The 18,462-nt window shown below is 40.5% G+C and overlaps 1 protein-coding gene across 2 annotated transcripts in view; it reads left to right on the top strand.

Moving 5' to 3' along the window:
- The window catches only part of LOC124117948 (inactive tyrosine-protein kinase transmembrane receptor ROR1-like), a 233,569-nt gene that overhangs the window by 81,458 nt on the left and 133,649 nt on the right, over nt 1-18,462 (top strand). Inside the window, exon 2 of one of the 2 annotated variants that reach the window (XM_046479969.2) lies at nt 8,372-8,437. In XM_046479969.2, coding sequence (XP_046335925.1) covers nt 8,372-8,437 — 66 coding nt within the window. Of the gene's footprint in view, nt 1-8,371; nt 8,438-14,774; nt 14,843-18,462 lie in introns of those variants that run through there. The other variant, XM_046479970.2, reaches the window with a different exon arrangement.

The following is an 18,462-nucleotide window of genomic DNA, read 5'->3' as shown; positions in this document are numbered from 1 at the left end:
ATGCAGATCAGACATCACTCCAGGTTAATATATGATGGTGGTACGTGGACGTAATAACACCATGCAGGGTGTTGCTGCAGTGACCAGCATTCAGTACCTGATTGACGGATGCTGTCCGGGGAATGAGGATTAATTTTGTTGCCTTGTCAGCACTTGTTCAGTCAACGAAACCATTGTCCTGGATCATCATGTTATTAGAGGCAATATTTTATTTTATTTATTATAGCCTCATCTCCTGCAGAACTTAAGAAACACTCCACAGTTGCCTCCCAGCTCCCTGCCTAGAAGATATGGTTAATCATTAGCAGGCTGATGGAACCACAGCATAGGCAATAGAGATTTATGGTTTTATAATTGCATGCCTTGGGACATTTGTATGGATTTTGTTAGTTCTTTCCTTTTGTAGCATATGTTGGTGGCTTTTTATTTAACTTTTCCTCAGACAAGCAAGGACGTCAGTTGTCTTCAACATTTGGTGAATAGCTGTTTTGCCTGGTCTCATGCATGTTTCGTTCAGCCCTTCATAATGAGGTGCTTGTTCCACGCTAGGTCACTTTCACTGCCCAAGGCAGGCTCTTGCAACTATTGAAAGATGGTCATTCACAGAGTGAAGAAAGGTTGACCTTATTGTGGAATCGGTCTCAGATAAATTTTCATGTAACTATTCCAATTTCTAAAAATATTCAAGTGAATCATCATTGCTGTGGTATATTCAGAACATTCATTATATTACACCAAGAGGTAGGTCTAGATGATTCAAGCAGTGAAAAAGTTGAATTATAATGTCAAGAGTTGGCAACTATTTCTGTTTCATATTGAATATGAGTCATTATCCAGCATACACACATGAATAATCCATGCTGACAGGAACAGAGCAACACAACATCAGTTCTGGTGTGTGGTCCCCAGAGCTGTCCATAGTGACCCAGTTTGTCTTGCAGACCCTGAAACAAGTATATCCAATACAGCCCATGCAAGTCTATAATAGTTGGCAAGTCTAGCTTATGGCAGTATCAGGAAATGAAGAAAGTTACTGGTCTCCTTTTTATTATATTTTATAACTATAATTTAACAACTGTTTTTTCTGTAAACTACAGTGAGCCCTCGCTACAACGCTACCTTCGGGGTCCAAATAATTGATGAGCGTTATAGATGATCAGCGGTTTAACGAAGGTCGAGTCGTAGGTGGTAGATGACCATCAAAACAGTATACATGCTCTGCCTACCTTACACGATCTACGTTGCACGTTTCAGAGTTTCAAAAAAGATTAGAATAGAAGTCATTTATAATTCATAGTGTAAATTTTGTTTTATCAAGTATTAACATGCGCTTTAAAAAAACAAAAACACATTGTATCCCTTCAGTGAATTCAGGTGAATAAACAGGTGTAACAAACTTGGTCAATAAAAGTAAGAAATTTGATATAAACATCACTAGACAAGATGATTTACCATTTAAAATGTATTTCCTGCCCTCCAAGGCATTGCCTTATATGCAGAGATTAAGATTACCGTGTGTATTTTCTCATAAACTAAGCCGGAAATAGCAATTAGCTGTGCACACGTTTCCTCCCAATCTTCCAGTGATTCAGTTAAAAAGTACCCAATGATACAACTTCAAAGAATTTTGATGCAATGGTCGGAAGAAATTGTAACTGAAATTATGATTTGATCAGGAATAATATATTCCAATATCGTGTTATTTTAGTTGCAGCTTCCACCATATATACTTAAAATTATAAGAACCATAAGCGTAGCACTATGGTACAGATGGTATGCAGGATATTTTTTTACGCATGACCAGTCCAGATTTTGACCAGTCACTGTAGGGACTTCCCGCGCTACATGTATTTCGATTGCGAAAACGATATGTTGACATTTAATAGACAAACTGCCTCAAATATGACTTTTATCGAGTCATTGTACAGCATTTATGATATGTGTATCCATTCTCTTTCAACTAAAGTTCATTTCAAGGTGTCAATAGCGGTAATCTGACCTTGGTTGCTGTAAATAACGGTGAGTTGTATTATCTTCAGATCACTTCGCATACGATTTTGCCGTAAACGTACGATTTTATTGTAAACATTATTATAATTAGAGTCTATTGAGTGAAATTTTGAATATAATTAATAAAATATATTGAAAAAATTAGTCCAGATTAACAATGAAATATTTTTTTTAGTACCAGATATTATGAAAATAGGATTAAATTGCGTACTTCAGTTCGGATTTGTTGACAGGGTCCAGACAGGCATTGGTTAGCAGCAAACACAAGGACTCCTCTACAGTACAGGGTCCAGACAGGCATTGGTTAGCAGGCAAACACAAGGACTCCTCCTCAGTACAGGGTCCAGACAGGCATTGGTTAGCAGCAAACACAAGGACTCCTCCTCAGTACAGGGTCCAGACAGGCATTGGTTAGCAGGCAAACACAAGGACTCCTCCTCAGTACAGGGTCCAGATAGGCATTGGTTAGCAGGCAAACACAAGGACTCCTCCTCAGTACAGGGTCCAGACAAGTATTGGTTAGCAGGCAAACACAAGGAGTCCTCCTCAGTACAGGGTCCAGACAAGTATTGGTTAGCAGGCAAACACAAGGACTCCTCCTCAGTACAGGGTCCAGACAGGCATTGGTTAGCAGGCAAACACAAGGACTCCTCCTCAGTACAGGGTCCAGATAGGCATTGGTTAGCAGCAAACACAAGGACTCCTCCTCAGTACAGGGTCCAGACAGGCATTGGTTAGCAGCAAACACAAGGACTCCTCCTCAGTACAGGGTCCAGATAGGCATTGGTTAGCAGGCAAACACAAGGAGTCCTCCTCAGTACAGGGTCCAGACAAGTATTGGTTAGCAGGCAAACACAAGGACTCCTCCTCAGTACAGGGTCCAGACAGGCATTGGTTAGCAGGCAAACACAAGGACTCCTCCTCAGTACAGGGTCCAGACAAGTATTGGTTAGCAGGCAAACACAAGGACTCCTCTACAGTACAGGGTCCAGACAGGCATTGGTTAGCAGGCAAACACAAGGACTCCTCCTCAGTACAGGGTCCAGATTGGCATTGGTTAGCAGGCAAACACAAGGACTCCTCTACAGTACAGGGTCCAGCCAAGTATTGGTTAGCAGGCAAACACAAGGACTCCTCTCCAGTACAGGGTCCAGACAGGCATTGGTTAGCAAACACATAGCGTGTTATATACAATAGGCAGGATGTTGTATTTATATCTTCTGATTTATTGTTCATTTGTTTTTTGTTCAAATAATTTGTTCAAAATGTCCTCTGGGATCATTTTAACGACACATACTTGACAAATCTGAAATATTCCATTTGATATAAAAACTGTGATTGGTTGCATAAATCTAACTGGTGGAGAAGGCATGAGTGTTAGCAAGATGGGTGCAGTGGTATTTGTCCGGAATGATCTGTGTAACAATGGCTATGACTCACGAGGGAGGGAGGGTAATAGGGGCCACTTGTGGCACAGCTCATCTCCAGGGAGGCACTTCATTGCAATAAGCCCAAAATTGTTGGTTTGTGTCTCACAGATTGAATTATATAAACCAGATTATTATGGATTGCAAATTAGCATTTATATAGATGATTATCAGTGTGTATTACACTTGATGGAGTCGGATTAGATTAACTGGGAGATTAAGAGCTTTCAATTCACATGAGATTGTCCAGTCTGCATATTGCTGGGGCCAAGCCTCATGTTTGCTCAATTAATTTCTTATAATGAAGATGGAATTGCCAATTTATATTGTGTTTTAAGGAAATTGCTATTAAGACAGTGCTTTGTTGGATAATGGCTTGTTCATAGATTGGTTTGGGCTCAACAATGTGCCAAAATAGCTGATATCTACTGCTTTGAAAAGTGTGTATGGAGTCAGTACTATTTCCTTTTCACACATGAAATATATAGGTTATTCATTGTATTGATTGGTTTGAAGTTTTTGTTTTGATGATAATTTGTATTTTTATTGTTTGAAGAATCAGAGAATATCCTGCTGTTTGTGAACATATTTTGTGTGCATCATATAAATATTTGAACCTCCTTGTCTATCGCCAGTTAATTAATTTACGAAGTAAATTGGGGGTATATAGCGTTCCGTCTGTCCGTCCTTCCGTCCGAGCTTTTGTACGGCCCATAACTTTTTAACCATGCACCCTACCTTCACCAAACTTGCTACACACATTTACCACAATGAGTTCTTGTGCCTTTTGCTAGTTTGAAGATTCTGAACTTTTTAATTTTGCCGTTTCCATGGAAACATTAAGAAACTTAAACTTTTAGGGTGGGTGTTTTGTACGGCCCATATCTTTCTTTAACTTTGCACCCTAGCTTCACCAAACGTGCTACACCCATTTACCACAATGAGTACTTGTGCCTTTTGCTAGTTTGAAGATTCTGAATTTTTTAATTTTTGCCGTTTCCATGGACACATTAAGAAACATCAAGAACGTATGTTGTGCTAAGTATTGATTATCCCACACTAGATTGAAATATATTTGCAAAAACATGTGTTCATTTCAAACATAATGCATCCTCATGGGGTAACAAAGGAAAGGGCAGTTCCTCTGACAGGTATATTTCATTAATTAACAAACTATTTACTATTTGTTGTTGACCAGCGGGGATAACAGGGGTATGTGAGCTTTGCTAATTTCTTTCTTGTTTCCTTCTCCAATTGCACCAGAAGGGGACCACATTCCTGACATTTGTGGGGGGACCACATTCCTGACATTTGTGGGGTGCAGGAGACCACATTCCTTACATTTGTGAGGTGCAGGTGACCACATTCCTGACATTTGTGGGGTGCAGGTGACCACATTCCTGACATTTGTGGGGTGCAGGATACCACATTCCTGACATTTGTGGGGTGCAGGAGACCACATTCCTGACATTTGTGGGGTGCAGGTGACCACATTCCTGACATTTGTGGGGTGCAGGAGACCACATTCCTGACATTTGTGGGGTGCAGGAGACCACATTCCTGACATTTGTGGGGTGCAGGATACCACATTCCTGACATTTGTGGGGTGCAGGAGACCACATTCCTGACATTTGTGGGGTGCAGGTGACCACATTCCTGACATTTGTGGGGTGCAGGATACCACATTCCTGACATTTGTGGGGTGCAGGAGACCACATTCCTGACATTTGTGGGGTGCAGGAGACCACATTCCTGACATTTGTGGGGTGCAGGTGACCACATTCCTGACATTTGTGGGGTGCAGGAGACCACATTCCTGACATTTGTGGGGTGCAGGAGACCACATTCCTGACATTTGTGGGGTGCAGGAGACCACATTCCTGACATTTGTGGGGTGGAGGGGACCACATTCCTGACATTTGTGGGGTGCAGGGGACCACATTCCTGACATTTGTTGGGTGCAGGGGACCACATTCCTGACATTTGTGGGGTGGAGGGGACCACATTCCTTACATTTGTGGGTGCAGGATACTTTGTCATCTGTTTGTCACATCAGGTTCACTTATTGTGTTCATTTTGAAGTTGATCTGACTATACTTTAATGAGGCTTCAGGAAAAAGGGATACCAAACTATTCTCATTACTGAAGGGGCTGTCGGGTAGCCTAGTGGTTAAAGCGTTCGCTCGTCACACCGAAGACCCGGGTTCGATTCCCGACATGGGTACAGTATGTGAAGCCCATTTCTGGTGTCCCCCGCCGTGATATTGCTGGAATATTGCTAAAAGCGGCATTAAACCATACTCACTCACTCACTCTCATCACTGATCATGTGGTAATGTTGAATTGAAATTTGACTCAGTTGGACATCTGTTTTCAGCTTGATGCACCTTATACCTCACACCAACTCAAGATATATTTTTGACTTCTAAAGCCCTGTCAGGAATTCATGAAATCCCTCAAGACTGCATGAGATGATTACCGGTGTTGTTGTGTGAGGAGTTTGTTGGTTCGATGTGCAAGTCCTTATCATGTGTGAAATTTGGACTGAACGATGCCCCTGTTTCTTTCCTTGAGTGGATACACACACTCTATGGAGGATGCAGTCACCACTCTATTATCTTTAAGAGATTATAGGGTTTCTCCCATAGGCTCTAACAGATTTTATCAAAAAAGATTCTGAAATTCTCTGTGGATTAGAGCTGTCAGGTTATTCCCAGGAATTGATTATCATTACAGGTGTGAGGTAGACCTTGATGCGTATAGTCACTCTCACATCCTCTTTCATTTGTTGCCAGTTTGTGATATCCTCAAACAGCCCCACTGGACAAACGTGGGATAGTCTCCCAACTAGGATACCTTACTGCTTGCTATTCATGTGTTAAAGATAGAGATCTGTAAAGTTGATGCCCCAGGGTAGTTAAAGGTAGTAGCCCTGAAATGTTATTGTAACTAATACACACTTTGAACTGAAACAATGTTAAGAAGTCAGGTGTAGGTTGCAATCACGTTTCTTTATGGACTGATCAGGGCAGATAACTCTTTGCAGGTCAGCAGCAAGTGAGAATTAGATCCATTGTGTGCACACCCATCCAGCTTTTATTTCACCTATGTTAACTTTTACATTTGCTCAATTTGCCATGAAGTTGACTATGCTTTGATGCAGTGTCACTTGTCATTTTTCCACCAAGGATACTCCATCATGACTGAACTTTAACTGAAAGTTATAATTAAGTAATGAAATAGGTAGTTTATGGTAGGGGAGTATGATCCTGGAAACATGACCTGCACAAGATGTTTGACACAGGTCATCTCGGGAGCACCTCTATCACCTCCTGATGTGAAAGGATCATATGGAGGTTATAGCAGCCTGATGGAACAATGATACAGCTTGCTCACACACCTGTCACATGCCTGCCTACAAGCCAATGGGTTATATACCATCAGCAAACCAAGAAGATGTCAAGTGCACAATCAATGTATGCAGATCCACAAAAGTTCAAAACTGACTTTCGAGTATCTGTCATGTCTATTTGTGACTAAACTTCATAGCTGCTTATATAAGAGTTTCATTAGTGGGCACATGACATGCCACACATTCTTTGAAGAGACTATTGATGCTTTGTGTGTTGATGAACATGTCCATCCGTCTGACCATCTGTCTAGCTGTTTGTTTTGGAATGCTGCACTCTGACAGTAATAGTTGCAGCTACATGACAGCAGCCTGTAACTAATCAGATCTGGACCAGACAATCCAGTGATTGTTATTGTATCGATCCATGTCATTTGGGGTACAACGACACACTCAACCAAGTCACCAGGCCTGACCACCTGATCCATTCAGTTGCCTCTTTTTGTCTGGGCCCCGTTCTACAAAACAATCTTAGTCCTAAGATGATCGTAACTCCTATACTTTAACATTGGCTTACGATTGTCGTAGTGCTAAGATCGTTTTGTGGAACGGGACCCAGGTGACAGTAACATATATCTGCTGATGGAGACTGTCGGGTGTACATGTTCATCATACAGACTTGCAGGACAGGTATTCCTATGGCTAGTATTTGTTTGCATCTTAGTGGCTGGTCTGCAGCTTCTCCCAGGCTACTACCATCTTCCCGAGGCAATTGAGTTAACTGACTATAAAAGTCCAGTTTCCACCCTTGCCGAACTAGGCTGGTATTATGGAGTTACATTTTGGCTGGGCTAACGAGTCTATGCATAGTCCAATCAAAATCGCGCACCGAAATCGAAATCCGGTTTGTAAAATGTGGTGCAGATTTCTGTCGATAGCAGGATTTGCAAAGCATGTGTTAACTCCCTTGCCTCGGGAAGATGGGTTACTACCAGTTTGTGGGAGTGAAAGGACATTCAGCCTGGGTATTGTCAGATTGCCTTGAACCTGCAACCGGAAGAGTATACTCCCTGGTAATATACTCATTCCAGACAGGCCCTGCAAATATTAGTTTTGTCATGTCCATTTAGTCTTTGGGTACTTCACCACGCACTCACCCAATTATAATATTTTTAGTGTACACATTGAATAATTTCTCCTATAGACGCCAGATCATACATTCAATAAAACATTCACCACCAACCCATTCCATTTTCATCCACTTCTCAGCTCTATCATCCTATAACTCATCCCTTTTTCAGCTTCCGAAATTCAGAGACGAGGATTCATCTGATACTTTTGGGTTCCTGTGTAGATTTTTACTTGACTTTATATTTTTAAGTATATTATTTCAGGGACTATAGGTTAGCCTAACAGTTGCTCATCTTCAGAACATGTAGTATAAAACTTGCTGCTAGTGGACCACTGTTTACATTTAAAGGTTGTTCAGGTGGGGAAGGTGCTGGAAATGGCTGGTGATATGTTGGCTTGATCTTTAACTGGCTTGTACATGTTCTAGTGTTTAATTGTGCTGTTACTGTTGCAGGGACCACGGCGATTTCCCTGAGCCTGCCACATACACTGCTCCTTCTGTCAGCTCAACAGATTATTGGTAAGTCAGTCGTGTACAGATCTTGTAGGTGAAGTAACAAGTGTGATAAGTGTTTTCTTGAGCATGTTTATGACATCAGAGAAGGGTGGGTTGGAGAGTTAAGGTTCAAAAGTTTAATGCCAGATAAATTCCTTAACTTTGGAACTGGGATACAACTTTCCTGCAAGTTAACAGGGGGTTTACAGTGTATCTCAATAAGCACCAGCTTTAATCTTCATATATTTCCCAAAAGTGAGAGTTTTGTATGTAGGTATGAATATGAGTTGCATGAAAAAGCAGTCAATTTAACATACTCACAGCGTACCACCAACTTTAGGAATTGTTGCAAGTAGGATTAGCTTGACGAAGAATCTTTTTGAGGATGTCAACAGTTTCACTTTTCTTTGAATCTTTAGACCTATAGAACTGCATCATTACTGAAAGATATCATGGCATAATTGTTGGTGTGCAGAGAAGTCAGTGGGATGTAAACTGGCATACAGTCGCTCCCCACAGAACAAGGTATCACACTTAAAGAGGTGTGGTCTAAGCTGGCATACAGTCGCTCCACACAGAACTAGGTATCACACTTAAAGAGGTGTGGTCTAAGCTGGCATACAGTCGCTCCCCACAGAACTAGGTATCACACTTAAAGAGGTGTTGTGTAAGCTGGCATAAAGTCGCTCCACACAGAACTAGGTATCACACTTAAAGAGGTATGGTGTAAGCTGGCATAAAGTCGCTCCACACAGAACTAGGTATCACACTTAAAGAGGTATGGTGTAAGCTGGCATACAGTCACCGAACTAGGAATCACACTTAAAGAGGTGTGGTCTAAGCTGGCATACAGTCACACCACACAGAACTAGGTATCACACTTTAAGAGGTGTGATCTAAGCTGGCATACAGTCGCTCCACACAGAACTAGGTGTCACACTTAAAGAGGTGTGGTCTAAGCTGGCATACAGTCCCTCCACACAGAACAAGGTATCACACTTAAAGAGGTATTGTCTAAGCTGGCATACAGTCACTCCTTACAGAACTAGGTATCACACTTAAAGAGATATGGTCTAAGCTGGCATACAGTTGCTCCACACAGAACTAGGTATCACACTTAAAGAGGTGTGGTCTAAGCTGGCATACAGTCCCTCCACACAGAACTAGGTATCACACTTAAAGAGGTGTGGTCTAAGCTGGCATACAGTCACACCACACAGAACTAGGCATCACACTTAAAGAGGTATTGTCTAAGCTGGCATACAGTCACTCCTTACAGAACTAGGTATCACACTTAAAGATGTATGGTCTAAGCTGGCATACAGTTGCTCCACACAGAACTAGGTATCACACTTAAAGAGGTGTGGTCTAAGCTGGCATACAGTCCCTCCACACAGAACTAGGTATCACACTTAAAGAGGTGTGGTCTAAGCTGGCACACAGTCACACCACACAGAACTAGGTATCACACTTTAAGAGGTATGGTGTAAGCTGGCATAAAGTCACTCCCCACAGAACTAGGCATCACACTTAAAAAGGTATGGTCTAAGCTGGCATACAGTCACTCCACACAGAACTAGGTATCACACTTAAAGAGGTGTGATCTAAGCTGGCATACAGTCGCTCCACACAGAACTAGGTATCACACTTAAAGAGGTGTGGTCTAAGCTGGCATACAGTAGCTCCACACAGAACTAGGTATCACACTTAAAGAGGTATTGTCTAAGCTGGCATACAGTCACTCCTTACAGAACTAGGTATCACACTTAAAGAGGTGTGATCTAAGCTGGCATACAGTCGCTCCACACAGAACTAGGTATCACACTTAAAGAGGTGTGGTCTAAGCTGGCATACAGTAGCTCCACACAGAACTAGGTATCACACTTAAAGAGGTATTGTCTAAGCTGGCATACAGTCACTCCTTACAGAACTAGGTATCACACTTAAAGAGGTGTGGTCTAAGCTGGCATACAGTCACACCACACAGAACTAGGTATCACACTTTAAGAGGTATGGTGTAAGCTGGCATAAAGTCACTCCACACAGAACTAGGCATCACACTTAAAGAGGTATGGTCTAAGCTGGCATACAGTCACTCCACACAGAACTAGGTATCACACTTAAAGAGGTGTGGTCTAAGATGGCATACAGTCCCTCCACACAAAACTAGGTATCACACTTAAAGAAGTGTGGTCTAAGCTGGCATACAGTCACTCCTTACAGAACTAGGTATCACACTTAAAGAGGTGTGGTCTAAGCTGGCATACAGTCGCTCCATACAGAACTAGGTATCACACTTAAAGAGGTATGGTCTAAGCTGGCATACAGTCACTCCATACAGAACTAGGTATCACACTTAAAGAGGTATGGTCTAAGCTGGCACACAGTCACTCCATACAGAACTAGGTATCACACTTAAAGAGATATGGTCTAAGCTGGCATACAGTCACTCCATACAGAACTAGGTATCACACTTAAAGAGGTGTGGTCTAAGCTGGCATACAGTCGCTCCACACAGAACTAGGTATCACACTTAAAGAGGTGTGGTCTAAGCTGGCACACAGTCACAGAACTAGGTATCACACTTAAAGAGATATGGTCTAAGCTGGCATACAGTCGCTCCATACAGAACTAGGTATCACACTTAAAGAGGTATGGTCTAAGCTGGCACACAGTCACTCCACACAGAACTAGGTATCATACTTAAAGAGGTATGGTTTGGCTTAAGCTGGCATACAGTCACTCCACCCAAAAATATAGATTTGACTTTGGCGATGCATGTGAATATCTTTCTTAAAGAAGAGAAAAAGGTGACTAAAACTAATTTATTATTGTATAAATGAGGTTGGTAATAAAATAGTTTGCAGGTGACAATGTTGTGAGAGAAAGTTGCCCCAAATCCACTCCCACTGATGCTGATGGTTTCAGTTCCAACATGGGCGTGATAAGGTGTCTCCAAATATCAACATTTTTGGAGTGAGTTGTCAGGCTAGGCATTATGTCTGATATGTGGATATGCGTAATGTTCTTACCACCTTGCTGGAGAACAGCCACTGCACTAGTAATTTCAGGAAAGTTGTGACACAGGGCCCTCCTCATGGCTCCCTTATGTTGTGTGTGTTAAAGGATGAGAAACCGTTGCCAGGGACAAATGTGTTTGTGATGACACTGTACTGTTGGAGAACACATCCAACACAAAGTGCTGCATTTGCCCCCAGCTTGAGGAAATCAATGCTGCACAAAGCAAATACGGGGATGAGAAGGGTGGAGAGCGTCTGCCCTATCATATCCCGCCGTTATTTATGATTTGTGATCCCTGTATCCCACACAAACATCTTTGCAGGATCTGACTTTTCACTACAGACATATGTATTTATTCTTTGTCTTCCTGGCATATGGCTGCCACCTGCCTTCTTTGCTGAAGAGGTAATGTCCGTACCTGTGTAAGATCCCAGGGGGTTGCAAAGAGGGATCAGCCCTGGACAGATGAACAACAGTTGCTAGAAGCAGCCCACAGATAGAGATATCTTGCTCTTGGGAATTCAGGAGATACTTATGGTTCATATTCCGACCACCCATCGCAGTTGACATTTGTCATCAATTAACAATTGAAAACATGGAAACAATTCCAGAACCGCAATGTACTATGTAAGAAAGTGTTGGGAAATTTATGAGAATCGTAGTTGTGATTGATACTGGTTCAGACTCATCAATAGTTAGTGTCATACTGAGATTGAGTTGATGGGACGGAGTACCTGGGCTGAGTGGCCGTACCTTCATTCTGATGGGATTGTACATCAGGTTGGTTGCCTGACACGGGGCCATCAACCTGGTAGTTGAGGTCTTGCTTCATAGGTACTGGTCATGAAATTATCTGAGGTAAAGCCAATATGACATTAATAATTTAGAGGAAAACTGCCACTTGTTCTGCTGTAAGCACATCTTGTGTAGAGTTGGAAAAAATGATGGCACACTGGGAATTGCTTTACAGTTTTAGGTAAATTGCTGAGACCATAACAGTTTTTAATAGCTGTTTGGATGACAGACTTTAGAGCAATGGTGAAATGATGGTTTCAAGCTTCATGAATTGCCTTGCAATTAACTATTATTGGCCCTTGCAGCATGAAAGTCAGATTTAAGGTTTGCACCAAGTGAAGGTGAACTGGTGAAGTACAACCATTTACCCAGAGAACTGCCATCACATGGCCAGCAGGATTATTACTAGGACACCCAGGTGCCTCAGCTGCCATTTTGAAGATAGGAGACAATTATTCCTACCAGTTGCCACATAGTTTTGTAGAAGTTGTAACCAATTACATATTTCCTGATGCCTAAAGGATAAGTTCCAGGACACAGCCTTGAAGTAATACAAATTGTGTGAAAAAACAATGAGCAGCTAAACACTATGTTTGAATATTTTCAATGGGAATGCTGGTGAAAGAAGTTAGCATTTACATGCTGCACTGGGAGGAACTCGGCAGAGCACCAGCCAGGCTTATAGTGGGAAGGCCAGCACAAATGAAGAGTCAAGCATATAAAGAAGTATATTATCTAACTGCTGAAGGGTTTCCCTACACAGAAATGCTTTTGAGCAAATGAGATGGAAAAAGTTCAATTGGTTCTCCAGCTATCTACAAGTGATTGCTCCAGGGTCAGCTTCCACAAGAGTAATTACGCTCTCTCAACATGTGCAGCCCTACAGCAACACTTCATGTACTCACTCCTAACAGTTTTTGTTTGACCCAGTCTTGTCAGGAATCAGGGTTGATATATCTGCAATAGGCTATGACAATGGATATCTTCTGTACACACTGTGTAATGTTATTATCTTTGTGTGAAGAAACTTTATATTTATGTAAATAATTCTTTTAAGATCTTCATCAGATCATTTTAAGTTAAGTAATCTTTTATAAATATTTAAATGGTTTGTTTGTATACTGCATATTGAAATCTTGATTTAGAACACTAAGTTTGTGAAAGACTCGAATCATTTTACTCATGAAGTACACATATCTCATATGGGTCATTGTTCAGAAGGTAATGAATGGAAGGTCTGCAAAAGAAGGGTCCTGGCACAAATCAAATAAAGTATGAAATGTAACTTTGCAGTGATGTAACTTCCAAAATTGCCCTCTTTGACTTTCGATGAAATTGCCCAAGTCTTGTTCAGATGTTCAGGGCATGGTTAGTGTTGGAAAAGGCCTGTTTTCTCCAGGTGACCCACACAATTGAATTAGGTTTGGAATCCACACCGGAGGCTTTCTTACAGTATTTATCCCTGCTTTCTCTTGGGTTCCTAGTAGCTGCAGTCTGAATGGAGAGCATTGCCATCATAAATTGTTACACACAGATGTTGTTGCTGCTGCTGCTAATAATACTCATAATTACCTTTACCACCTTCAAACTTACTATACACACAGTTGCCATGGTTTTATGTCACAGTTAAGTTATGCAATAATGGTTTTACACCAAATGTAAGATAACACTATTTGTATTATTCTTTTTGGAACATATAAAGACCATGCTGTGTCAGGTCGCTTCACATAATGTAGAACTTCACATAAGCCCTTTAGGCATGCATGATTTCAATTATAAATTAATGTATAAAACTTATATAATTCTTACATTTTGTGGATCACATTTATGATTGCCAGATCTGATTGGAAGCATCAGTAAGGTTTAAATCGTGCTTCAAGTGTGAGACATTTTAACTAGAATCTGATGAACATTGACTACTAGTCAGAAACCTATCACATAGATAGAAAGAATGTATTGGGAGATGGTAATTTCAGGATTGGATGACAGGTAAAATTTCAGAAAGATCATATTTTCACTTTCTCGTTAGGATGGCAGCAATATATTGTATGTAAATGTACTGGTAAACATTTTCAGAAGTCAAGACCTCTCTGTGTTCCGGCTACTTGGTTTTCAATAGTAAAGGATTGATTTAATGCACAGCTGAACAGTTTGATATGGAGCAATTTTGTCATTTTGTTGGAGAATATTGTTTAATGTAAGCTAACCTTTTACCACTGCCTATGGCACTTGTCAAAACATGACATTTCAAAGACGAAGGAGTATGCATGGATGGTCATGTTAACATGGGCTAGGAGACTGGGCTGAGCTGAATGTGGGTATTATTATTTGTCTTGTTCAGCAGCCATCAGCAGTCTCAAGCTTTGTTGTACAAGGCCTAATTATAGGCTATGCTAAAGACTAATGCCTCCACTGGTCTTCATATTAGATGTCTTTGTTGCTTAGTAAGCATTGGCAGCATGGATGTTTTTCTGTCCTAATGTCCACCTAGGTATAGTATGTGTGATGGGAAGTATAGATTCATTTGCTGTGACAACAGTCAGACAGATGTAGTAACTGATGATACCACAGTGATGGGAGGGCACCAGGGATTGAGTTTCTTTCTTCTATTTTGTAAGTATAGACAGCAGTCTCTTGGTAGCAGATTGCATAAAATGTGCAATCATATTACTTAGATTAAGTTAAAACTTGATCTTCGGATTTTCTTATGTATGAAAACAACATACAAGTCATACATGGTTTTGAAATCAATTGGGCAGTTACTCATGATCAGATAAGTAGTTACTCTTATTTTTTCTAAATTGTCCTCTTTACATTACTAGTCTTGGACAAAATACTGTTTATAAGACAAAATGGCATTGGCTCAATTGGTCAACAGCCCTTGTGTTAGATACATGCTTGGTTGAAGTTGCTTTTATTACAGTAACTCAACTCAAACATATCTGTGAGCTAAAGATTTTGATCCCTGCAGCACATCTGCTGGAGTGTTGTTTGAGTGATGTCATATATATGTATTTCAACAATAGCAGGGCTAAGTAGAACAAACAGAAGTAAACCCACCACGTAATTTAATTTGGAATGGTTATTTGCTACCTATGTTCATAAGCAAGCACTGATTTCTACAGTTCTTGATTGAGATGTACAACCTTGAAAGACACTAACACTGTGACTCTTGTTTTGTCACACAGGGTTTTCTAGTGCACTTCAGTAATATCTTCTCTTATTCCATGACTTGTCAAGTATGGTGATGTCTATTTTGTTTTTCAATATACTTTTAAGGTGTTTGTCAGTCTGTTTCAGCTTAGATTAGAGCATTATGTATTATCAACAGGCACACTGATATGACCTTGTTGCCGATAGTTGTGGCAAGGTTCTATGAGTGGGGTCTCTGTGGGGCAGATTACGCCAAGCACATCATGTAACTTATCATTCTCAACTCAAGTATTTCTCCCACCGTTCACACATAACACTCTCAAAACGCCAATATTAATTCTTTAAGTTCAAGCTGTCCATTTATATCATATTTATATGTGTTTAATTGATGAAATTGCTAACAGACAGTTACTTTATTGCTCTCGACCCAGGTTTTCTAATATAAATGCACTTTGGAAGATTTAGATCAATTAACTGGGAAAATCTTACAGTCATGGGCAGGCAGCAAAAAGCCTTGACTGATGTGTGTGATGACAGAAGCAACTGCAACAGCCTGCCTTGACTTGAGCACCGAAGCAGGCCGGCAGTCAGGCAGGCAGGGCCTCTTTTTTACTGCTTTATCTCGGCCAGTTTCCAATCCAAGTTTGCCATCCTGCAGATACCAGGAACTGTATGTTCCCGTCACTCATATGTCTTCCATATCGTTTCTACAGGGGCACTAGCCAGAGGATCTCACCAGAGGATCTAACCAATATCACATTCAGGCATATGTTCACTTAATGTAATTCTCATACAACAGGCAGTAATGGCTGTATGTTAGCACATTTTTACATCTAGTTGTATATACAGGCTATTGGAGATATAGAACAAGTTTTAAAATATTATCTTAGTAGGAGCATGATTCAGGTTATCAAAGTACCTTTTTTCCAGAAAAACAGGTTCATTGACATTTATGACAGTTTCTGATGCATATTACAGAACACTGATAGAATCAATTGAAGGTGCTACGTGTGACAGACATCTGCAAGTGGACGTTGTGACATTTGTAATGAAGTAGATGATTATGTAGACAAGAATGCAAGGGATCAAGCAGCAATACTGCATGAGAGATGGCCACAGCTGAGCCGTATCTATCGCTGTTGACATCAGCCTATTGTTGGCTTCTCAAATCACACTGCAAAAGAAATATCAATTATTGTTCTGTAGTCTTTGTAATTTACATGTGGAAAGAAACATCTGAATAAATTGAAGAGCAGTTTGATTCTGTTTCCATGCTTAATGAGAGGTCTGCCTATGCACACTTGCATAAAGTGAGAACCACTGAAACATTTTGGCCCTCTGTATCCCCTTGGGTTTTTATTATCACTGGAGTTTCTTTTGCTCTTTGATTTCTTGTTATTCTTTTGAATCTAATTATCAGCATTTCCACATAAGCTTATCTCTAATTGGAATGTCAAACTAGAAATTTGGAACTTTTTCATCAAGACTATCAAACATTTTGAAATTTAACTCTTCAAGAATGCATGGGTTTCTCATTAGAATTTGATAAAAACTAGTGTTACCTATCTTCCTATCTTGTGCATGTCTAGGAAGGGAATTAATGACAAAACCTGGTGCTAGGAGGAAGAAGAACCATGAAGAGTAGAGACTCCCAGGTGAATGACAACTGCACTGTTGTGATCATGTTGCTCTCTGTATGTCATTCAAGCTGCACCTTGGTGTGGAAGTGCTGCCAGTCGCACTGGGTAATGGTGCATCACACTGTACACTCAACCCTGCAGGGAACACCATGGGATGCTGGGATACTGCCACTGTAAGCTGGGTTAGACATACCTCTACTCACTTTTTAGATGGCTGCACTGTGTGTGCACCAAGCTGCTCTCTGCTAGACAGCAGAAGCAATGTTTCATTGCAGGCATACTAACTATTCACATTGTCAAATTGTCTTTGCGTTATTTAGTGAACAGTTGTGGAAATTGAAAATGGAGCTTTCTTCACAGAAACAAAGCTAACATTTATTCAGCTGCTAATAGGAGCCACATTCCTACATCTTCACAGTTTAAAATGAATGAAACATTGTGAAAAAGTCCGGAAATGTGGCGTATTTCGGTCTTGAATAAATACACCAGTGAAGATTTGGTAGACATTTATCAGACCCAATGTTTATCTTTGAAGTAATTTGAGATAAGAAAAGCAGCTGATTTGATACGTGTGATTGTTTGATTCTATTTGCATGATTCTTTTAATTGGTGCTTATAGAGTTTGAAATGGAACTAGCTGCAAGAGTACTACATTGTCTAACTCTGTCACAGATATACTAATCCTAGTTCTGTCACAGATATATATACGAAGGCTAGTTCTGTCAATGCTAAGGCTATAATATCCCATGAAGATCCAGGTTAGAATTTGTCTTCAGCAACCCATGCTTGTTGTAAGAGATGACTAATGTGATCAGGTGGTCAGGCTCGCTGACTTCATTGATGAATGTCATTGTATCCCAATTGCATAGATTGATGCTGATCATGTCAATACTAAAGCTGGCTCTGTCAATAATATACTGAGTCTAATTCTGTCCATGATATGCCAAGGCTAGTTTTGTCATATATACATTCAGTGTAGTTTTGAAACAGATATACTAAGGCTACTTCTGTCACCAATATACTAGGGTTCTGTTGGTCATGTTAACACATTTTCTAATAAAGTAACCCCAACATTTGAATGACATCCATGTTTTAGAGGCTGTACATGTTTTCACATGTGTATTTCTTATAGCTGAGTTCAATTAATTTTCAGTAAACAGTGACAAAGAAAACATTAATAACTTAATGTAGATGTCATGGCATTTATTTTTATAGTTAATGACTGGCCTTTTCTTTGATGTTCCTTTTCGCAAATGTGTGTGTGTGCTCAGGTGATGTCCATGTTGCATTTGCAAAGATTGTACATAGAAAGTGTGAACACAGTTGGTGAATGGAGTCTAAGCCTGTTTCTCTGTTTTTGACTTGAATCCAATTAACCTTCTGTGGTTTCATACAAACTCACTGACTGTAGGTGCAATTATACTGTTCACTTTGTAACAA

Source organism: Haliotis rufescens, unplaced genomic scaffold (assembly GCF_023055435.1).
Source record: "Haliotis rufescens isolate VD_foot unplaced genomic scaffold, xgHalRufe1.0.p SCAF_2, whole genome shotgun sequence".
NCBI lineage: Eukaryota > Metazoa > Mollusca > Gastropoda > Lepetellida > Haliotidae > Haliotis > Haliotis rufescens.
Note: the sequence above shows the minus strand (reverse complement) of the source record. Positions and strands in the feature narration are given on the sequence as shown.